This window comes from Gavia stellata, chromosome 2 (assembly GCF_030936135.1).
Source record: "Gavia stellata isolate bGavSte3 chromosome 2, bGavSte3.hap2, whole genome shotgun sequence".
Lineage (NCBI taxonomy): Eukaryota > Metazoa > Chordata > Aves > Gaviiformes > Gaviidae > Gavia > Gavia stellata.
This window is the reverse complement of record NC_082595.1, coordinates 107,920,982-107,945,736: the sequence shown is the minus strand read 5'-3', so window position 1 is coordinate 107,945,736 and position 24,755 is coordinate 107,920,982. Positions and strand designations below refer to the sequence as shown.

The 24,755-nt window shown below is 41.1% G+C and overlaps 1 protein-coding gene across 1 annotated transcript; it reads left to right on the top strand.

The window, feature by feature from the left end:
- Positions 1–496: 496 nt before the first annotated feature.
- On the top strand, positions 497–22,043 carry RHAG (Rh associated glycoprotein). Its single transcript, XM_059834922.1, has 10 exons — positions 497–632; positions 7,124–7,307; positions 8,556–8,706; positions 8,903–9,050; positions 16,069–16,235; positions 17,149–17,286; positions 18,102–18,223; positions 18,859–18,944; positions 19,579–19,652; positions 21,404–22,043. The coding sequence occupies exons 1-10, from the start codon at positions 497–499 to the stop codon at positions 21,479–21,481; spliced, it is 1,284 nt and encodes a 427-aa protein (XP_059690905.1). The 3' UTR covers positions 21,482–22,043.
- Positions 22,044–24,755: the final 2,712 nt, after the last annotated feature.

The following is a 24,755-nucleotide window of genomic DNA, read 5'->3' as shown; positions in this document are numbered from 1 at the left end:
TGTGAAGGATCCTATGTGAAGAGATAGGAGATTAACCGTGTTTCATATAAGATGAAAAACTATTTACCTTTTAAATCGAAAGCTACAACTTGAAGAAATGATTGACTACAGGAAACACAATTGAGTGTTGCTGTGTTCCTTGCTCTGTGCAGCAAACCAGCCAATGTGAGATTTTCTTCTAGGCTGTTTCCTTTTTAAAATACGTATAAGACAGTGAGAAACGTATCTGCGGCTAAATGAGCTGGTTTGCATTACAAACTGAAAAAATATCTAAGCCAGCATTTCATGCACAGAAATAGCCCGGGAAATAGAAATCGCTATATTGACCCATATTTTTTCCCTCCTGCAGTGGGTGTGACGGTGTGTTCGCCTGTCTCTCTGTTTTTTCATGGTTTGTTTTTTTTTTTTGCTATATCACCCAGATCCACTGAATTAGGCAGCTCCACTGAAGGCAAGCGTCCTTTATCAGGCTCTCACAGCCTCCTGCTCTCCTGCAATGCCTTCAGCCCTTGACACCAACATGAGGTTCAAGTTCTCGATCCTGGCTCTTCTTCTGGAAGTGATCATCATTGTTTTGTTTGGAATATTTGTGGAATATGACACCAGTGATGCCTCTCAAACTTTATACCCACGTAAGTGTTGCTGTCTAAGATTTATAGAAGTTAGAATTTCTTTAAACTAATCCTAAGCAAGATTTCTGAATAACTTACGAGACCTACTGATATAGCTAGAAAAGAAAGGCATGCTTTGAGGCAAACAAACTTTTCCTGAGGTGTGAAAGCAGCAGGCTTCAAAGACAAAGTCAGGTTGAGCATATATAAAATTCTGAAAGTAGCTAACTGCTGAGAAATTAGCTGTTCTGGGAGAGAAGAATCCTGAAAGTAGTTCTAGTGTTTGCATAGCAGGTTAAAACTTGGAGAAATATGAATTGTTTTGAACAATTCTAGCATGTTGCAGAGATAGATGGTAGTGCTTCTTGCCGGACCTTCTCTCCTGATTACTGTATGAAATAATGAAAATTAATGGAACATTTCATTACTATCACCCGGGTTTCAAAAGGTTGTTTTATGAGAACATGGAAATTGAGCAGCATATTCATCATCGTTACAAAATAATTTTGCAGAAACCAGACCCCAAGAAGGGCAATAGTTTTTGTCACAAGGTGGATAACCCCCTCCTATCTTTCAAAGCAGTGGCTCGATTGTTGACAGTAATGGTTCAGCCTGCAAACATTTCTGTTGATTTGTTGCTCTGCAAATGCTTGATGAATCTCAGGGAGAAAGCTTTTGGCCTGAGAAGTAGTTGCTGACTTCTCCCACCCTCCTCCTCCTCATGCAAAGATTAGACTGTTGTAAATAAATAAAAAAATAAGTCTGCAGAGAAACAGCCCGTGTTTTGCTGGCAGTATTGAAGGTTTGTTGTTCGTTTTCTTGGCTCTGATCTCTTAACGACTTGTAACCCTGATTGCAATCCTCTTAATGATGATCATAACGGTACAGAACTCCTTGCCTGTATGTAGTACCCATGTAATTTTGAGTGTATCCCTCTTTTTGTCTCATCCCAACTAACCTTTCAGTGACTGTGACAGGGGGATGTGATCTTGGGGTCACTTCATTCCCTAGTAGCCTTGTGTTGTATATTCTCACACAAAGCATTGTCCAGCTGAGAGAACAGTGAATGCATGGCATTATTCAGCTCCAGATGCAAGTCAGCTAATGAACATCAGGGGCTAATTACTCACATTTGGGTTAACTCCACTGAGATGCAACAGTATCCCCGAGAGGGAGTAACTCAGGCTATGCCAGAACCCGTTCGCTTTCTGAGACACAGCTTGGCCACGTCCGTGATGTTGAACTATCCCAGTTCCTAAGTGAGGTGGCCTTATCTAGAGGGTATATTGGGAATGACCCTTGGTCCACCGTCACCCAGGAGGTGATAGCTGGCCTAGGCAAAAACTATGCTAGAGACCACACTAATAATCGGACAGCACAGACAATTCTACTCTGGCACTGTTATTTTATTAACATAGCTATTGCCCAAAACACCTGTCCACCTACCTCTTCTCTGACTCTACCCCAGAACAACATGGCAACAACAGATACAGCCACAGAACAATAGTGTTTGGGGCATCTTTCTGTAATTTGGTAAGCCAGAAGGATGCTGTCTAGGACATAGGTCCTTCAGACTCTGATTAAGGTCTGTTTGCCCCGCAAGAACAGAGAAAATTACCTTCTCCAGTCTGAGTATCATACCTGCTGGCTCTGGTACTAAATTGACCTGCAATTTCTTGGAGTCCCCCTTACCAAGGAAAATGAAGAAAGGTGCATGAGATCCTCGTGCTTATGCCAGTAATTTAATAGTCTTCAGTGGCCCCTTACAATACTGTGGTGCATTTCTTAGTGAACCTCGAGTCTTCTGGATGGAGATTGCCTGTGCCACACACATTACCATGGGGAGCTCCTGAAATAGGCTGTTCTCGCACTTACCAAAGCCCTCTCCCAGCCCTCTTTTTTAATTTAATTTAATACCCCCATTTTAAAAAGACATCAGAGACAGGGCAGGAGCCTCATCCACATCACAGAGAAAAGCATTCTTCTCACCAGGTGCTAGCACTACAATATAAGCCTTTAAATGTAATCTCTCCAGTTAGGGATCACCTATAGTTATTTCATCCCTAATACCAGTGTCTAAAATACGTGGGAGAAGTTGCCTGCTGTCTCCCATGCCTTCCTGCACAGGCAGTGTATGACTATGTTATATCTGCACGCTGTCCCTGAGCTGTCCACACTATTGAACTGCTAGCAAGCTTCTGCCATGGTTTTGGCTCATGCAAACCAGCACCTTGACCTCCTCCTGGGTATGGTTTTAGGCATAGCATAGATAAGAGAGTACTCTCAACAAGCAGTACAGGTGGGAACAGTGTTTTGGGAGAGAAGAGCACGTAGCTGTACAGATGTGAGTCGACCTATGCCATTGGCCTTTTGGCCAGGCTGTTCAGTTTACCAGTAGAGACATAAACTAAGCGAACACCGCAGATGTAATGTTGGACTTTTAGATGCTGACCTAAGAGTTGGTGGATCTCATTCATAATAAAGAAATGGAATAAAAGCAGGATTTCCTAATACCTGTGGTTTTACTTTTAGGCCCTCTTCCTCTCAAACTTCCCTGTCTACAATGTGCACACAAGAGCACTCAGTTCGCCTGAGGACCTGGCAGAAAGTTAATGCTATGGTTGTATAGATGTATTAGGACATATGCTGAGCCAGGACTTCCCCTATGTTCACAAAATGATGGGTTCAAACTGCTTCCCACGCTATCCCCAGAGGTGTTAACCCACCTGTACCTCATAGATTTAGTTGTTTCATCCAGGGGCCAATTTATATTCTCAGAACTGCAGTGCAGGGCCTGCTTTTATATGCCTTAGATACCTCAGCACCATGAACCCAAGCTGTTTCAGTATTTTCAGACTGAAGATGGAAATAATAATTGAGGACCACCATAGTTTTGCACTTAGATAAGGGAGCCTGAGCTAAGATCATTCCCAAAGCATAGTTTTGCATATATATATTTCTGGTGGATCTAAGTACGGGCATGGTGAACGGGATGGACAACTTCAGGTGTGCCGTGCCACTAGAATGGGATACCACTAGTGCCAGTATCCTGTATACAATGTCCTGTGATTGATCCATGACTCATGGCTTAGGAAAACTTATGTGCCCCTTTTGTTCAGGGTTCTACGGTTTACTCCTTTAGGCAGAGCAAAATCACGGTTTTAGTATAAACCTAGATGCCAGAAAGATCTTTGCATTGAGACTGATCATCACGCAGAGACCTTGCAGTGGAATTAGTATGTTGCTCTTGGGCAGCCTTGCAGAGTCCTGTGCAGAGGTTTTGTTCAGGATCTGCTGGAGTGGTTTTCCCAATCTTTATTTTCCTGTCTCACAGAACAGAAGTACTATGTTTTGTTAAACACAACTAGTTACTGAAACAGTTTATTTCAAATTGTGCTGTTTTCTCCATCGTTTGAAATCATTCCAGACTTACTCTTCTTAAAAGAATGTGTAAAAGGTAGTTCAAGCACAACATATAGGCTAGATTAGTTGAAGCTGTCCACTCAGATTGTGAAATTTGTCCTCAACATCCATGAATTAACCTAGTTTTAACCAGGACTTTTAATCTTTTGTGTAAATAAGTCCAGACAGTTTTAAAACATTTATATGAATCCTGGCTAGCCTTCAGGAGGACCCTGTCAACCAGCTGCTTGTTTCAAACAGAATTGCTTCTCATCTTCAGGGCAGGGGTAAGATTTCTAAAAGCACCTTTCAAAAGAGACCTGAGCATGCAGAAGCCCTGTTGATGGGCACTGAGAATTAAACTCCTCAGTCTTCAAGGTGCTTTTGAAACTCGTTCTTTTGCTCATGTGTAGAGTCAGGTTACTTAAGCAGTAAAGCATCTTTTACTAATCTAGACATGATTTACTGAGATGTTGTGTATATGAATGGATTGTTTTGATGAGAACAATTGACTTGCTTTGTCTGCAATTATTTAACCCGGAGACTGCAAACGAGAGCAAGTAATGTGCTGAATGCTAACAAACTATAATCTCCCGTGGGAGACTGGGAAAACTTTCTTACCTGGAGCTGACTACCCTGAATGGGCAAAACCAAAACTTTATTGGAAAATCCATGGCATACGCTGATTAAATAATAAAAAGAGCAGAAGTAGCAGGCAATTTTCAAAGGTACCCCTCAAATTCAAGTGTGATACAGACTGAAAAGTGTTGAAGTCATATATCACTTTGACTTGTCATACTAAGAGTTTATTTAATACATTTCCATTTTCTTCTGCTAAAGTCAAACAAGAAGGCATCTGTAGATGTTTCTGTGCAGCTTTTATGGATTTGCCCTCTAGTTCTGTATTTTTCTGGTAACATTAACAAGCTTTTAATAAAGCGGTCTTACAAGAGTCAGACAAAGCTGCTGAACGCACAGGTTACTGGGCGAATGGTCACTAGCAGACAATTATTTCAAAAAGGGGAGAAAAAGGCTTGTTCAGCATTCAGTTTCCACTTATCCTCGAAAAAGAGGGGGAAAGATCTAAGGTTACTCCTTCCCTCATTTGAGAAGACCTTTCTCATGCGACCTGCCAACCTATATTTGTCCCACTTAAAAAAAAAAAAAAGATAGGTGATCACCTGTACCTGAGGTCATCAGGGTGGTGTTTAGAGGAAGGCTGGGAAGACCCTCCACTCAGCCTTACCGGCACTGACCACTGCTACATGTTTTCCAAGACATTTGAAGGAGAGTTGCTTTAGATGCGCAGTCCACCACCACGGTCAAGTCAGGCACAAAGACACAGATCTGTGTTCCTGTGGCACAGTTTGCTGCAAGCAGGGAGGGTGCACAGACAGACGTACCCGTCAATGATCTTGTACTTTAATGCCCTTTTCCTAAACACCCCTCTCTGCCTCCCTCTGACACAGGAATATGGGCAAATTAAGCTGTGTTTGGGGTTCTGCATCCAGTAGGACACTAAAAACTTTGCTGCTGGTAGGATCAGGAAGGTGGTATTAGCGTGGTTTGTTTATATTTTCCCCAGCCGTATCTGTTTCATCTCTTGTCAGGTCCTCTGGAGCAAGGGAGTATGTTGAGCTCTAAGTGAGACGGTTATTTTGGCACAGTATTGCCATATAAAATATGCGAGTATATCAAGAGCAGAAGCCCAAATGGGAAAGTTAAGTTGATTGTGTATCTTTTAAAATAGGTAGTAAGAACAACACAAGAGTTTGGAAAGTAGTTCTTGAAACTGAGTAACACGGAGGGAAATGGGAAACTTCCAAAGGACTGCAGGGGCCTCAGAAATCCCATCACTGGCTATTATTGAAGTCAGGAAAGAAATGTGAATATGTCCAGCCTAAAGAGGAAGCAAAAGGGTTGGGGATGTCTGCAAACCAGCTGCATTTCTATGCTGTTTCTTAGATGCGGGTAGCCCAATATAAAAGATCTTACTACATGCATGTATGCATTTCAGCGCTAGGTTAGGGCCGGAATACAACAGTGCAAATAGAATAACGTTTATTAGGAATCTCCAGTAACTTCTTATACTTCTGGGCCCTCTTTTGGCTGAACGTGGCAATGCATATAGCAAAACTATAGGAATGCTGAAAGTATCTCACTGGGAAATACAACTTCAAGCCAAATATTATACTAACCAGGTCAATGTCTCAAGTTTTTCCTGCATATTTGCGTGTAAGAGGCAATTAAATAGAAAATAAAAGAAATAGTTTCTCTGTACTGAGGTTCTTACTAACAAAAAAATAAGAGAAAAAGCTCTAATTACAGGACTCAAACCTGCTTGGTGTAGAGTCCATTAAATCACATAAAACATTTCAGAGTAACAAAATATTTTAAAATATAAAATATCCATGTTGTGGTGATAAACTCAGTTTGTATTAAAAAGCCTAAAAAAGGAAATTAAAAAAGAAAACCTAAAAAAAAAAAGAAAAGTAGAAAAATAACTAGCCATATTTTCATTAAATTCATATTTGGAAAAAAAAAAGCATATTTGAAGGAGGGCTAAGTATACGGTGATTAGAAATATTAATTTACTAGTGTAGCCATTACCTTAAATGCCTTTTTATTTTACCCAGGTAAAGAAGTCAGTCTGTTGTACAGTAGTTTTTAGGGATCACAGGCATACCTTTGCACTGGACCAACTAGAACTCTAGCAGACAAATCCCATGTGCAGTTTTGGAGTTAGCCAGAACACACTGGATGTGACAACCTTTATTTGAGGGGGAAGAGAACTTTTCTGTAAGGACATGAAGCTGTGATGTTCCAGGTAGCTTCACACACAGAGAACAGTTCCAGACATTAAATTTGCTAGTATAGAGATCTAGTGTTCTTTCTGTAATGATATAGCAAGGAACAAAATCAATAGTTGGTTCTTGCATTTTCCAGACACTCAATCTTCAACTAGTAAACTGGTCATGAAGTGGGGAAGGATGGATTACATTTATGACATGAGTTTGGAACTCTTTTCTATTAAATCTTCATTTGTCCCTAGCTTTCCTCCCTTCATAATCACTCTTCATAGTCACTACACAGACATGTTTTCCCTTCAGTCTTTCAGGATGTCCATGTGATGATATTTGTTGGGTTTGGTTTCCTGATGACCTTTCTGAAGAAATATGGATTCAGCAGTGTTGGCATCAACATGCTCATTGCTGCCTTCGGTCTCCAGTGGGGAACCCTGATGAAAGGATTTTGGCATGCGAAAGGAGGGAAAATTAATGTTGACATCGTAAGGTACATGTGAATTTACCAAAATTGACATTTCTATCCCTTAAGATATCAGGAGAAGCCATAAACTACAACATCTGTGGGATCAGACTTCCAAGTTCACTGAAATTTGATTGAGCGTTACTGTCCACCTCTCAACATTCATCTGCCCTTCACCCCTAAAGGAGCAACACCTGGTGCCCTGGGCCAAGGGAACCAAAGGGTGGGATGAAATATGAGGTGCTATGTTACATATGGTCATGTAGAGAGATTGCTTTGAATTTCTGGAGCTGGGGAAGCTGGAAGATTTCCAGCAGTAGCACAGCACCTCCTGCATCCAGCAAGCATGAAAGGATCTGTCCTTCCATGACACATGCGGTCACAGAAGAAAGGCTGGAACAGTATGTCTATCCACTCATGAGGTTTTCTCCTACTTCTAAAGGAATGATTTGCATGAGCACCATACTGCACTAGGTTTTGGATCCCAATCATGGAATAAGAGACCTCATGAGCAATGTCTCTAGATACTTTTAATCCCCCTCCCATTCATCTGTCCTGCTTCTACCAAGGTCTCAGAGTGTTTTCCACATCTGCAGTTCTGTTTTTTGAGACAACTTGCAGAAAATTTTGAAAGGAACAGCATCCAAACATTACTGAGAGACAAGCAGAAATAATATAAGTACCTCCTTAATGCTTACAGACAGTCATTTTTAGAGGGACCCATAAGTTAGTGCCCCTCTGTGCTGCAAGTTTTTTGACCAATTTGTGGTTTTATTTATCTTTGCAGTTCCCCATAACCTGTTAACACTGGTCCTTCCTGACAGCTAGTGCAAACATGATGCACAGTGATAGAAAGGCATGCAAGGCCTTTGAAATGACATAAACCATCTGACCAAAGCTGAGAGCTCCCTGTCATCTTTGGAGCTCAAGTGACAGTCAGAGCTGAAAATATCCCTGCACATCTGCAATACACATCTCATCTGACTTTTCACTATAACTTCAACTGGTAAAGCACATACATGGTATAAGCAGGAGGTAACCTTCCCACACTTTTTCCTCAGTAGCTGATAAGATCCCTACAAAACCCATCTGGAAAAGTTTGATTTAATTTTCATCCACAAAGATGGTCTTGATAATTTTATATCTGCAAAGTTAAAGCTCTATCATTTTAATGATATGACAGGTTTGATATTACAGCCTTATTTCTGGTATCTTTAAACTGTTTTTTTTTTTCCTGTATTTTTGTTTCGGTTTTATTCATTTTCTTAACTTCAGCATGATAAATGCAGACTTCAGTACAGCAACTGCTTTGATTTCATTTGGAGCAGTCTTGGGGAAGACAAGTCCTGTTCAGATGCTGATCTTGACAATTCTGGAGATCACAATCTTTGCATGCAATGAACATCTAGTTACAGAAATACTTCAGGTACAACTATATAACAGTAATTGTTTTCTGTTTATAACAAATGCTTTCACTTTGTAATACTTCCAGTTTACATACTCTACGTTCTAGTTTCTACCATAGAAAATAAATCTTTAAAGTCATCCAGATGTCTCCTTCATCAAACCCTCATCTTTATGCTGTATAAAATCTGTGGCATTATTTTGGGTCCCTATTACAGGCCACAGACGTTGGAGCCTCAATGACTATCCATGCTTTTGGAGCTTATTTTGGTTTGGCCGTAACCCTAGTCTTGTATCGCCCTGGTTTGAAAAACAAACACGAAAATGAAGAATCTACCTATCACTCGGACATATTTGCCATGATTGGTAAGTGAAGTAATAGTGAATGCTGATTAGTTGTTCATCCTTCTTTCATTCTTATGTTTTAATGATTGCCTATTATTCTGCTGCATCCATTTTCTTAACTACACTCCTATATTCTTTTTTGTCTGATGCATGCACAATGTTTTCAGTGACACACATATTTTTACGGTTTTTCCTTGGTTAAAGAAAAGAAAGATCAAATTAAAGAAGCATTTTCACTGGGCGTTAGTGGTGACTCCCTTTTTGTTAAACCTTCTGTTATAAGCAGCCATTTCCATAGAAATTGTCCATAATTAAAAGTATTGAGCTGTGCCTGTCCTGCTAATGAATGTTAGAAACCATACATCTATCTGTCCATGAGATCTGTCCATAGATCAATTTACCAGCTAAAACTATCAGTTATATCAATAGACGATCAATAGACATGGTTGGACTTGATGATCTTACAGGTCTTTTCCAACCCTAGTGATTCTGTGATAAGGGATTTGCATGTGAACAGTCTTGCTAATTGTGACAGAGAGAAAGAGACTACACTGGAAGGTTCAAATTAACATTTTATCTGAACTTCACTCACAGCTCCAATACGCCACTGTCGCAGGTTTTTAGGGATACAATGGAGGAACGCACTATTGCAATTAAATACACTATCACAACCGACAAGGCATTTCCAGAATTACTAACACAAACCAGAGGCGCACCAGATATCAATGCCCTAAGAGTGCACTCATCACGACCTTAAAGCATGCCAAATACCAGAGGTATTTTTCTTAATCACTCACCCTCTCTCTCAGGTAAGGCCTCTTAATCCCCGGGAAGTTCCCTTGTACAGAGTCCTGGACAAGGGGGGAAGAATCTCCTCCAGGCCGGCTGTATCCTTGGAAAAAGCCTCCCCCCTTTTCTGCCCAAACCTGACGGGTTTTATCCCCTGGTTTGGGGTGGGGGGGGGCAGGATTATGCACCCAGGTGTCTCCCTGGTGCCCTGATGGCTCCCCAGTCCCTGTGGCGAACTGGGCGATGTCCGGCACACACAGCCCCTGAGGAGCGGTGGAACGGCGCTCAGGGCGATTTGTTTGTCAAGGGATCAGTCGCGGCTCCGGTCGGCTTTCGGTCGTTCAGACAACCCCGGGCTGAGCCGTTTCCGCAGCTCCCCCCAGGTCATCTCTGCATAGATAAGGATCTGTCAAGGTGAGATGAAGCTGAGTCGAATCACAACTCCCTGCATCTCGCCTTTGTGCTCCCAAACCGGTTTAGCCGGGTGACCTAAGTGACAATTCCACCACTGATATATCATCATCCACCACTGATATGTCATCATTGGCCAATGTGTCTGTATAATTTTCATCTGACTCTTTAAGTAGAGCCAGCTATTCCCCAGTTTCTTGGTGAACCTTTACCTGAGAGATAGATTTTACAATAATTCTTTTAACACAACTAACGGCAATGCATGCTACAATAATACAAACGATAACAATCAATGTTTGCAACAAGTTAGTAATCCATCCTATAAATACCCATCCTATTTTACCAAAGATATTTCCCATCCAAGTGTACTTTAGTTGGTCCCACAGCTCATGTGTGACTTCTGCTATCTTCCTCATCTTCTGGAGGTTTTCCCAAAGGGGTAGTGACACATTAGGAATTGTAACACAGCATTCTTCTTGTTCATGGTTCACCTTCAAGAATCCACACCCCCCTTGTTCTTTGAGTAGTATCAGATCTGGCACAAGTCGATTTTGAAGCGTGACTCTCGAGACTGTTTGCACTTTGGTATTGAGCAATTCAAAATTGTCCTTAGTAAGGCCAGCTAATGTCTCCACCTGTGCAGCTAAATTAGGCAACATAATTCTAGTTCTAAGGTGACCTATTCCTAATCCAAAGAATCCTTCAGCCCATACTGCCAATTTCTGGGATACAGTCCAATCGGTAACATCCATACTTCGTTTGGTAGGGGAATGCCACAGTCCTTGAGAAATAAATTTTTCAGAGTAATAAGGACTTAATGATGGTACTCCCAAAGTACATTGCAGACCGGGATGAATAGGGTTTAACATGTCTGTAATAGTCCTGCCTGAGCATATCCAAGTTAATTGATATGGAGCATATATATAGGTGAGTCATCGCAATTGCCCATGGTTCAAGGGATCTGACAGGAGGATTTCTTAGGATATTTTAAATCTTTATAGCTTATGCTGGTATTACACCCCATTACTGGAGGATATAGCTTTATGTAATTTTGACACAAGCAGGCAACACTGATTAAATGCTGTAATGAAGGGATTAACCACAACCAACCCTTTCCTAGATCCCCTCCGGTGCTACAATTTATAACATTTGTCCAATTCCAGAGGGGATTTTTCACACTGGGTTGTGTTGAGGCTTTTTGTCGAGACGGTCAGGGATAGCAATCCTTCCTGTCATCTCTCCTCTCCTCATGGACGTGAGACCATAAACAATCAGCAGGTCGTCCCTGCATTACGTTGAACCATGTACATGAATTACTGTATGTTGAAGGAAACTCAAAGCACCACTGGGTGTTTACCGCTTCCACATATCTCAGGACTAAATATTCTCTCCAATATGGCTTATCCCCATACCGTGTATCTGCCCAAGGGTGTCTGGAACATGGCTGTTGGAAGAATTGTGGTTGTTTGCCTCTACATCCCACAGTCTTATTGTCCTGACAAAGGGGAGCATAGGAACAATTTAGACTCCAAATGGAAGTTTGATTTAATGTATTGTTAAATGGCCACTTCCATTCAAATTCACCCCAAATAATAGACTTATTTTGATTCCAGAGCCAATCTAAATTCTTACCTATATCCACAGGGAAGGCTGTTATGGGGATCCCCTGAGTGGAGGTACGTGGTAGAGGTAAACAGAGGTAAACATGAGAAAAATGAAGCATACGAGCAAAACCTTGTATCATCTTATAGATCATATTGTCTGGTTCAGTGTGATTTATAACTGGGGAACCATCAACATGTTGTTCAAAAGCCCGAGGCTGTCTATTCCATATCCTAGATTGTCTACTTATACCTATGGTTATTACAAAGCTAATGACTATTATTACAAAAGACCTTACAATCCCAGCCATGACAGAGCACCTACTATTTAAAACTTAGGTTAACAAGTAATTATCCTTATCAAACAAACATGCAAAAATCGGAAAACAAAACACAAAACAAAACAAAAAAAAGCCTTCTGGTCCACATTTAAGTTCTGCACAGCTTGTTCCAGTTAGGTACAGTTCATACTTCTGGTCGATGCTTCTTAGGTCCCCACCCCGTCATACTCCTCATCCCTCTTTTTGTTGGGGCGCACCTGCAAGTAAATGGAAAAGTGCTGCTCGACCATATATATGATCGACAATGAGTCAGTTAGAAATCTGGTATGATCCATGTACTACTTATTCAGTGTATGCAGCCAGAGTTATCTTTTGCTTCCCATGTATATGATCCCCTTGGATTAGTCAGTATCAGGGGTACAACTCTAATTTGAGGTAATCTGACCATTACTGGTTGACCAGAATGCAACTGTATGGGGAATTTGCCAATTTTATGTGGTTCCTTGAAGATTAAATCTCCAGTAGGACAAAATGCTTTTATCTTTGCATTTCTATTTTCACCCAATCTATTATTAAGCGTATGTACTGCTTCAGATAATCTTAGGTTGCAACTGGATGCATGGAACTTTTTGCTGTTTTTTTCTGTGATAACACTTATTTGAGCTCCAGTGTTGATTAGAAAATTTACAGATATTCGTCTGGGGCCTGTAGCTAAAATAATATGTGGGTCACTGACATGGTTAGGCCATTCTAGGTTAGATATTACACGGGTGGGTCAGCCTGAAATACCCCCCACGCTTTCTAGTTTTTTAGATCTATCAAATCCTTCCTCAAGTCCAAGAAAGGATTTGCAGGAGCAGAGGGGTTTTGCATTTTAACACCACCAGTACGCTCTGCAGCTTTGCTAATAGGCTGCTCCACCAGGTTTACCATTATACGAATATTCTCTGTGCACTGCCCACGTAACATTGATCGGGGTATTCCTAATGCCAACGCCTTCCTCCACAATTTGTTACGCTGAGGGTCGAAACGAGAATTGGTTTGTCGAGGGAGGCGGGGATTATTCTGCCTGCCAAACCCTGCCTGTCGGACCCGGTGCTGTAAACCTGAACCTTCCTCTAACCAACCCATCTCTCTACTGTAAATCACTATTTCTTGTAAAAGTTCCCCCCATGTTAAAATGGGCTGCGGTCGCTGATGAGGGTTGCGAGTGTTACCATCAATTGCCTGTGCAATCTTTTCCTTTAGGCTTTGCACATGCATTTTCAGAGATTCAGGCAGACCTCTAATCAATGGTTTAAGATGGACAGGATCCACTGGAGCAGCAAGGGGAATGCCCTGCTCACCACGGTCATACATGGCTTGTACACAGGCGGCCTTTTGCACCGATTCAGCCAGCCCGGATAACCCAGCAGTTTTAATAGCCAGCGGTTCGCCTCGCTCCCTGGGATCCATCCCGCCTGCCCAGTGGGCCACTCTAAGTGTTAAGGGTTGGTCGCCCACGGGACCCCTATCAAGGAACACACCAGGACCCCAATAACCCCCAGCTTCCTCCTCACTCAGCAAGATTCGATCTCCTCCTTTTAGCGAAACATTCCATAAATATTCAGTTGCACTTTCCCCGGGCTTGCGTGAAAATTTCTCTTGCATTTGCGCAAACTCGGGTCTGGACCACGGGGCGATACGTGTTGTAGAATATCTTCGATTATTTCTATCATTTAACTGCACCTCCGTTTTACTGAGGGGTTGAATTTCAATATTACCTGCCTGCTCGGGCTCAGCATCTGGGTCACCCCAGATGTCCCCGTCCCAAATATCAGGATCGACACACATAACTAAATTCCTGACTTGGGTGAGAGAGGGAGTCGGAGCATTTGACAATAACAGATCTAATTTTTCCTGTAACCTCCGATTCCTTTCTCTTTCAGCAATTAATTCATCTTTCAAAAACATGTTCTCAACTTCCAATTGTCTTTCATGAGCCCTTAAGGCTTCTTTCATCTTTTGTTCTGCCTCTAAAGCAGCTTTGGTAGCCTCTGCTTCAGTTTGCAGTTCCCAGAGTTTTTTCCTACATTCAGTTAATGCGGTTTCCTCCGGGTCGGCTGTACCCACTTTCTTCACCCTCTCAGATTTCCGTGCCTCCTCCTGTGCACAGGTTAAACACACCCCAAAAATAGTACACAGGATACCTTTACCTTTTCCGGTTTTTTTCTTTTTTTCCTTCATACATTGCTCTACCCATTCCACCACTTTCTCCTTACTTTTCCACAACCTCTCAGCCTTCTCCCTATCCTCGGGAGCAGGTTTGCAACCGTGTTTCTGCAATAGTTCTTCCATTGTATCCTGCCCACTACGCCAATTAATGTGACGGAGAGAAAGAGACTACACTGGAAGGTTCAAATTAACAATTTATCTGAACTTCACTCACAGCTCCAATACGCCACTGTCGCAGGTTTTTAGGGATACAATGGAGGAACGCACTATTGCAATTAAATACACTATCACAACCGACAAGGCATTTCCAGAATTACTAACACAAACCAGAGGCGCACCAGATATCAATGCCCTAAGAGTGCACTCATCACGACCTTAAAGCATGCCAAATACCAGAGGTATTTTTCTTAATCACTCACCCTCTCTCTCAGGTAAGGCCTCTTAATCCCCGGGAAGTTCCCTTGTACAGAGTCCTGGACAAGGGGGGAAGAATCTCCTCCAGGCCGGCTGTATCCTTGGAAAAGCCTCCCCCCTTTTCTGCCCAAACCTGACGGGTTTTATCCCCTGGTTTGGGGGGGGGGGGGGGGGGCAGGATTATGCACCCAGGTGTCTCCCTGGTGCCCTGATGGCTCCCCAGTCCCTGTGGCGAACTGGGCGATGTCCGGCACACACAGCCCCTGAGGAGCGGTGGAACGGCGCTCAGGGCGATTTGTTTGTCAAGGGATCAGTCGCGGCTCCGGTCGGCTTTCGGTCGTTCAGACAACCCCGGGCTGAGCCGTTTCCGCAGCTCCCCCCAGGTCATCTCTGCATAGATAAGGATCTGTCAAGGTGAGATGAAGCTGAGTCGAATCACAACTCCCTGCATCTCGCCTTTGTGCTCCCAAACCGGTGTAGCCGGGTGATCCCATACGCTAATGCATCCTATCCTGGTATGGTTTTCACAGTGGTGGTGGGCTCTGGCAGTGAGTGGGGCATGACAAGGGGTCACAATGTGTTAAAGTTTTCCAGTAAGTTTTGACAAGAGACCCTGTGACAAAATCCCAGCTGCCAGTATCAAAAGCTTCTCCGTAATCTGTTATCTACAATTCTCTGAAAGGGGGTTGCAGAGAGGTGGGTGTTGGTCTCTTCTCCCAAGTGACGAGTGACAGGACAAGAGGAAATGGCCTCAAGTTGCTCCAGGGGAGGTTCAGGCTGGATATTAGGAAAAAGTTCTTTCCTGAGAGAGTGGTGAAGCATTGGCAGAGGCTGCCCAGGGAGGTGGTGCGTGTGGATGTGGCATTGTGGGATGTAGCTTGATGGACATGGTGCTGTGTGGTGTTGGGTGGGTTGTGGCTTGTTATTGTTGTTGTGGTTTGTTTTTTTGTTTTGTTTTTTTTTTTTCAGGTTGGACTCGATGATCTTGCAGGTCTTTTCCAACCGTAGTGATTCTGTGATTCTGTGATTCTGTGGTGGAGTCACCCTCCCTGGAGGTGTTCAAGGAATGTGTGGATGAGGCATTGTGGGACATGGTTTAGTGGGCATGGTGGTGTTAGTTGATGGTTGGACTTGATGATCTTACAGGTCTTTTCCAACCTTAGTGATTCTGTGATTCTGTGATTTCTTCCAGCATTTTGGCTCTTTCATGTTTCTTACTGATCATCTTCCTCATTTCTTGTAGCTGGTTCTGTTGTGTTGGATCTTTCACATTGAAATACCTTATGTGACTGAATAGCCTTTGTTTTGTTTTGACTTATATTCATCCAGGTACCCTGTTCCTTTGGCTTTTTTGGCCCAGTTTTAACTCTGCCATTGCATCTGGAACAACTCACCAGACTACAGCAATTGTCAACACTTACTATTCCTTGGCTGCATGTACTGTCGTAACATTTGCCCTCTCCAGCCTGGTGGATCAAAGAGGCAAATTCAGTATGGTAAGAATTACAACACAACCTCTGTTAAATCGAGCCACCCCTCCATAATAAGGATGATTACGCAGATTCCCAATGTCCATGAGCTATCTGGAGCCTTTGCTCATATTGTGGGCAAAATTAGAGCTATTATATTTCTAAAAGCTATAATGTAAGATTGGGCCCTGAGGCAACCCACCCTGCTTTAGCTATGTGGTGATTCCTCAGTGGGATCACTGCATCTGGAGGGTGAAAAGCTCTTAGACATTACAGTGATGGTCCTGCTCCCTTGTTCTCTCTTGTCCACAGAACCTGCTGGACCATAGAGACATTAGTCCAATGTTCAGGTGGACTTTTGGGTCTTATTCCAAAGAAGATCCGATGTGAGTTACCGTTTTGCAATAGCCAAAATGGATCTCTCAAGGCAATTACCTGTTCACTGGCATCTCACAGTTGCAGCTGCACAACAGGCAAAGCCAAAGGAGGTTGGGGCTGCCAGGGTCCCAGTCTTCCATCTCCTTCCCCTAAAATCCAGCCCTATGTTTTCACCCATTTCTTTGCAGCAGTTGCAGAGTTTATCTAAGTCCAATATGATCAGGCGCAGTTCAATGAGCTTGCAGAATTTGCTGCTGTTGTAGGAGGCAGTTCTCCCTGGCTCAGCCCGGCTTCTTGAGAGGTCAGAGGAGTTTTAGTGACTTTGCAAAAGTTGGACTTCATTAATTTGGCCCCAGTTAAACTGGCTTAGAGCAGCTTCGAACCAACACCCTGAACATGTAACAGGGAACCCGGTTTTAAATTCCTGTTCATTCTTCATTGAAAAAATCCCACCTGAAGAAAAGGAAAACTTCGGTATGCAAAACAGCCTTCAAAGTCACTCAGCCCTAAAACAAGCCTCTTTTCCACATATATCATCTCCACCTCTGTGTCCTCTTTGCAGGTTCTCATTCAAAATGCCACCCTGGCAGGAGGAGTAGCAGTGGGTACCTGTGCTGACCTGTCAATCCACCCTTTTGTTGCTATGTGCATTGGGAGCATTGCTGGAATCATCTCTGTCCTTGGGTTCCACTTCCTGACTGTAAGTGTTGAGGACCCACCTCTGCTTTCATTTACTTATTGCTTCATTGGCTTTACTGGAGCTCCCTTGGTTTGCTAGAAAGGGAGTTTAGAAACTGGCTGATACAGTATAGAGAGTGAGCTCTAGATAACAGTTATTTTTAAATCAGTGTGATTTAAATATATGCTTATGAGCTAACTCCAGTCCATCACCTAGCTAAAAACAGAGAAGGATCACAAATATATTAGAGTTCATTAAAGTTGGGATTTCTGTTCAAGGAGCTGCCAGAATTTTGCTCCAAGCCCATGTTTCAGTGAAACAGGATTAATTACATTTCAGTCTTTTAAAATTTCTAAATAGATCTGTAATAAAAATACACTTTTGAAGTATAAAATGGAATTGTTTCATGTGCAAAATGTAGAAAAAAAATATTCTGACTGAAACTGTTTAAACTGGCCTTTCGTGATGGAGAAACATTCTGGAAGAAAATAGCTGACTAGCAGACTCAGAACAGGCATGTACGTGTTACTCTTTCAACCTTTGCTGCAGTGGCTGAAAAGATTAGGAACATCAGTGGACTGTCACGTGTTTTGTATCATTATATTTATGGTGGTAGTTTGGACATTTGTACCATTATACCTACATACTTGGGTTTCTCTGCATATAAACAATTTCACAATGAAGGGAAAGATAGCAGGTTTTATAGCTAAACTTTGTGTACATGAAATAAGTTAAATTGTTTCTTGTACTTCTGCACTACTTTCTTTTGCTTATCATTCTAGAAATAATGGAAGCCTGTAAACTTACTATAAACTTCATATTTCCTCTTATTTCAGCCTTTGTTGGCATCCAAGCTGAACATTCAAGACACTTGTGGAGTTCATAACTTACATGGTTTACCTGGAATACTGGGAGGTATTGCTGGCATCATAGTAACTGCAATAAAAGAGGTAGATAGGTGAGTTATAGAGAGAAGAGAGAAAGGAATTTATTGATTTTTGTAGGTCTATCTTAATTTTCCACCTTCCTTGGATCTAATATTTTTATTTTTAATTTTTGTTCACAAAATGCATCTTTGACTTAATGTCAGACATTGTGTTCTGGTTTAAATAAGACTCTTCTTGGTATCCTGCCTTTAGCACACCATTTATACGCCAAGCTTGTTCCAAATTAGAAGCACAAGTAAAAATAAATAAATCAAAAACCATTCAAACGTAGAAGAATCTTTATTATGATTCTACAATTATGCTGCTGGTAACTGTAAGATTTCCAAGAAAACTGGCAAAATGGGCTATTTCCACTATCTTGAAAGACTCCAAGTAAATGAAATGCTGGTCTTTTTGACAAAGGGGAGCATCGTCTAAAGGCTTACAAGGCACTAATAACCTTTTCAAAAAACTTGTTTTCATCTGTAGTCTAAAACAAAACGAAAATAAAATCAGGATTTCTGTCTTGTACACAGCAATGGCAGGATATTTTCCTATAAGCCATCTTGTCCAGCAGACAGCAAGTGCAAAGTTGTAAGACCAATTATCAGTCTCAAAGTGTAACAATTTTTTGATTGTCAATGGTTTGGTTTTCTGCCCTTTTCAGGAACGGTGTCCGGCTTACTCCTGGCATGCAGGCTGCTGCCCTGGGCAGTACAATTGGAATTGCACTGGTGGGTGGAGCATTGACAGGTCGGTACGACGCATATAGCAACTGAAATACACGTGAATTTAGAGGTTTGCCTATGGGGAACTTCAAGGTATCAACAATTTCATGTGAATAATACAAAATAGAAAAATAGAAATAATGCATGATGGCATACTGGCAGAAACTTGAATATGGAAAAGCAGTTTTCTAATAATTTTGTCTTCGAATGAAGCCTAGATATCTTACTGAATACATGCTTCGAAGATACTGGGTTGTATATATAAGAATATTAAGATGTTCTGGATGGAATTCTCTAGATTCGGACACTTAAAATTCTGAACAGAAACTAGTTTGAGATTAAGACATATTCATTTAGGTGTCATATGTTTCCATGTGATTGTGGATACTTTCCAAACAAAAATGCAGGCTGAAATAGAAAATTCCAGTCTGAAATCTGGGAAAGGTTTGAGCAATTAAAAACAAGCTCTTATTCACATCGACATGAAGAAACCTGCATCACCTCTTGTAATGAGTGACCTGATGTCCCAAGACGGTTGAGCATTTCTGTAGACTAGGAAATGAGTCAGAAAAATTAGATGACTCCCCAGGGCACATCCGAGGAACTTTTATTTGGGCATTTTGTCTTTTTTTTAACCTCTGATGCTGTTTTCCCTGCAGGTGGTATTCTAAAGTTGCCCTTCTTGGGACAAGCATCTGACCAGAACTGCTTTGATGACTCTGTTTATTGGGAGGTAAGATAAAACCTCTCTTTATTTTCACTATGTTTGAAGATGTACAGCACACCAGTCCTACTTTCCTGGGGTTTGCGGTTCGCACACATGAGTCAGCTTTCAAAATTGTTGCTCTGCCTCAGGCTGGGAATTTATCAAGGCCACCTTCAGGATTTTTTTTGGACTTGCTAGCTAGTTGTGCCATTCACATTGGACTAACCTTGAACAAAAAGCAGAAAGAGAGCGAGCAAATTGAGACCTCAGTTGAGCTCTTTATCTCTCTTTTAAGTGCTCACTGTGTCATGTATCCTCTTCCTTCTTGTAGTTTAGACACATGATATTTGCATTTTTGGCTATATGGTGCTGCTTTTCTAGTGTCATCTAGAATTTCATTCTGACTGAAATTTAAAGCACTTTTTCAGTATTTGTAGGGTGAGTCTCCCTTTGGCTGAGCAGAAGCTCTTCTGCTGCCTGGTTGAATGATCTGACCACTGAGGTTATCAGAAGACGATGGGCATCCTGGCACTATTCTTTTATACATGAAGACACAAACAATGGGGCTGAGAACAAGTACATCTGAAATAGTCCTGCTAGGCTCCCTTTATGCTCAATGAAGAGATGGCTCTAGATTGCAGTTCATTTGAATACTTCCAGATCTATGTTAGGTTACATGAATTCAAACCTTGAAAGTCTCTATATCCCTCACTGATAATGAGAGACCTTTCATTGCCGACCTCAAATGTAGAGCTCTATGCCGTAAAAACCTAGATTTGATCAGTTGATTCCCACATACATGTCTGAGTTGGATGCCTACAGTCAAGTGCAGAGTAGAAATTCAGACATACCTTTCCTCTTGGCTAACCTAAGAAGCTCTCTGTACTGTTTGTAGGCTTTCTGCATCTCCCTTCATTAGAGACTGATGACAAATTCTTAATTTAGGCAGTCTGAATTTTATCCTTTATACCAGGACAAACTCGAAAAGGCAAAACAAGAAGAAATACATGATACACATTTCTTGTAAATAAGATGCCATGAACCCAAGAGGAGATTTTATTAGTTTTTTAATGAGTTAAATTCCAGTATGAACCACACAATCTAGCTTTTGGTGAGAGAAAGTTTGCAGTCTAAGGGGAAGTTTTGAGACAAAAGATCAGCTGTAGCAATGACAATCAGAAAAAACAACTTTTAATGACAGCTTTGCAAGTCATTCGCTGTTTGGCCTCGGTAAAGTGAAAGGACTGGTTTTTGGCAAAACCTGAAATAGGCTGTCATATGTAAATGATAAAAAGTGTCAGGAAAAGGAAAGTTTTAAAGTGTGGCTGAAGAATTCACAGCCTGTGTTGACCAGTGATAATAATGCAACCCTACTCAATTGAAGGTCCTGTAGTATCAGTAGAACTGCTCAGAAATATTCTATTCTAAGTGAGCTTTATCAGGTAATGGGAAGGGACATTGATATTTGGCATACAACATCATTCACATTTCATTAGAGATGGTCATCTTGTTTCTTTAGAGCTCTTTGGAAATATCAGATATTAATTTTGCACTCTCATAGCTAACATCAGTGTTAAGGAATTCTTTTATTAAGAAAACCCTGAATTCATCCCTCAGAATTCAGAACTGATGGTTCGTGTCAGGCTGGGTCAATGTTAATAAATAGACACATAATATATGTAAACAGAATGACATTCTCAGTGCACCTTAGACTCCTTTTATGGCAAAAGGAAGTCTATATCGCATCAACTGAACTCTTGCTCTGATTTTCATGGCAGGTTCCAGAAGAGGAGAAACCACGTGAAATTCACTCCAACAACTATGATGAGCACAGCAGATTTGAAGCCACCATGTAGAAAAAGAATCCGTCTGTAACATTTGTCCTAATGATGCTCTTTTCAGTTTCTAATGCTAAAAAACAACATCCAAGTATTGTCCTAACCGCACTAAGTTATCAAGAAGGGGCTGTAGCTAGTTATATTTTTGTGATATAAAACAAGCTTAATTTTAGAATACATAGTCATTGTGACAAGCATGGGTGAATTAATTAGATCCTTCCAATCTATTTGTTCATCAGAAAAACCCACCACAAACTGCTCTACAAAATGATCCGTATTTTACCTTTTTTCATCACTGAGTAAATATAGCCATTGAAACAATCTTTGTGTTTCAAACCTATTACAGGATACCGTATTTAACTGTAAAATTTCTGAGTTACAGTCACATCCTTCAACTGTGTAGGAGTAATCAAGAAGAAATGGATTGATATTGTTTATTTGGATTCTAACAAGCTTTTCATCAGAGCATCCCAGATTAACTTTTTAAGAAAGTGTGTTGCCCTATTTTTGGATGGGGGAGAAAATGTGCTGTACTTTGAAGATTGGTTATGACAGAAAACAAAATGTTAAAATCATTTTCAGGGCAAAGCACAGAATATAGTGATTGATGAGGTATACTAAGTGGCAATACGAGTATAAAGATTCTGTGTTAATAGATTTATTGAAAGGGAGAAGAAAGTGAAATGGTGAAAAATTTCATTATTGGCATACATTTATTTAGACTGTTTCAAGGAGACAATAAGGCAATTGAGTAGGAGCTATGAAAAACATTAATATGTCTTATTATGTCCAACAGTAATAAGTGGATACTAACACTGTTAATGTCAATAGATATAAACTGAACTAAATGCTAGCTCCAAGAAAAAGCGTGAGTTGTTAGGAACTGATCAGAAACCAGCTATGTTCAACCTACGGAAGACTCAGTGGAGAACTTCTGTGTGGCGAGTTGCTACCTTTTAAGTTACTGCCTCCTAAAACAAGAGAAAGTGGAAAGAAGAAAATTGAAGCTAAATTAAGGTAAATTAACTCCACCTGGGAAGTGATGATAATGGCTGCTCAATTAAGAGAGACAAAAATCGAGGTATCTGAAGGAACTCTAGGAGATGACAGCTGGGAGCAGAGTCACGCATCTGTGTCTATCTACATGGGGTAATCCATTGAGAGGCAATGGATGGGAGATGAAAATCTAACAGAAAGATCACAGTGTCTCTAAGCATTATTCAGACACAGAAAGCTACCACTGATGTCTCAGAAGGACAAGCTGCAGTGGATGAACTTTCAAGACTTTTTTATATTAGCATTTTATTTCAAGTGTTACTTATCAGATTTAAGGGGAAAACTCCTCTCATATAAAATAGCACAGATATTTTCAGTTCTGCTGATGTATTTTTCCTTGAAAAACTTTAGAAAGATACTAGACAGGGCTTTCCTACATGTTATATTAGCTGTATACTGCTATATATGTCAGATTTCTATGACTGAAAATACATTTGTTACAACACACTTTAGTTCAGATATGCTCTTTGGAAGATGTGCAATGACTGACTCTTTTCTACCTTGTTGGCTAGAAGACATCTTTTATCCTTTCAAAGTTTTCACACAATCATTTTTGTAAAAACTGAGAAGGCATTTAACAATGCAAATGCTGCATATGTAAAGATTTTAGAAGTATTTTGTGCGTAATTTACAAACACGAAGTATTGAAGTACTTGAAAAAGATTCCATATGTAGACAGAATTTAAAAATCTTATCGTGAATACATGAAGCTCACCCCTCAAAATCCTGCTTGGGGATTCAGAGGGTCTTTCATTCACCTACAGCTGTAAGGTAGTTTCGCTGATTGTGAATGTTGACCACAAACGAATACCTGAGTGAGAAAGTACGACTCACTGTGAGTAAATCTTTCAGAATGATGCCCTCAATAGTTATCTTTAGTTCTTTGAAACAAAAGGGGAAAAAATAAACTCTGCAGTTTTGTTCTCCAGTTCTCTGTATAATCTTTCCATAGTAACCCAGACCCTCATCCACTAAGTACTCATTTTTGTCCTCTGCCTTTTTTCAGAAGATTACTGCCGCAGAGAAATCAGTCCTTCAGGTTCTCTCAAAGAAGAGAGCAGGGAAATGGATCCCTTTACATAGAGCTTTATTCCACCTAACCTAGCTATCATTCTCAGGAAATTCTTTGTTTCCTTTTTGACAAAGAAGGACCCTAGAAGTAGGGCCTGTAGCGATAGGATGAGGGGCCTGTAGCGATAGGACAAGGGGTAATGGTTTTAAACTAAAAGAGGGGAGATTCAGACTAGATATAAGGAAGTATTTTTTTACACTGAGAGTGGTAAAACCCTGGCACAGGTTGCCCAAAGAGGTGGCAGATGCCTCATCCCTGGAAACATTCCGGGTCAGGCTGGACGGGGCTCTGAGCAACCTGATCTAGTTGAAGATGTCCCTGCTCGTTGCAGGGCGTTGGACTAGATGACCTTTAAAGGTCCCTTCCTGCCCAAACCATTCTATGATTCTATGATTCTAAGTCTAGCTTAGCCTGGGAAACTATATTTCAGATGTCTGAAACCATGTGAGGAGTATATGACTTTAACAACTGGAAGAGTGATTACAAATGCATCTGTGAAAAACATTTTGATAGGTCCGTTCTGATGTTCACAATACTTAAAAACTAACAAATAATACAGAAAAAGCATTAGGACAATTAAAAATGTAAGAAGCATGTGTTGTAAAAACATCAAACAAGAAACAGGACTGTAAGTGATCATTTGAACAACGTTGTGCAGCCAGATGACTAAACCCTTATGTGAAGTTAAGCTAAATGAACAGGATGTGAGAAACTATAGACCATTATATGAGAAAATTGCTGGATGTGACAGGAAACACTCTAATAAGAATTACAGGTAACACCATGAAAAATGAAAATTAAGTTACATGAGAAACGGCCTAATAGCACAGATGATTGTAGGGGAGAATTGGGGACCTTCTGGGGAGCATAACCTTGAAAGGCCAGCAGTGCCCCTGTAATCATAGCTGAAATACCAACCTCAGGTACAGATGTAGCAAATCTGAGACCAAACAAAATTCAATTAGTAGTAGGCACAGATGGGAAAGGCGAAGAAATAGGAAAAGGGACAATGAGGCATGCAACAAAAACTCAATGAGGGCTGTCTGGGGTATCTGTCAGACAGTCCTGAGACAGATCACTGTAGCCCAGAGCAAGACAATAAATCAAATCTCTTGTTTTTATCATCCATATATGTTTGATTTCCTCCTGTGGTCTCCACCCTGC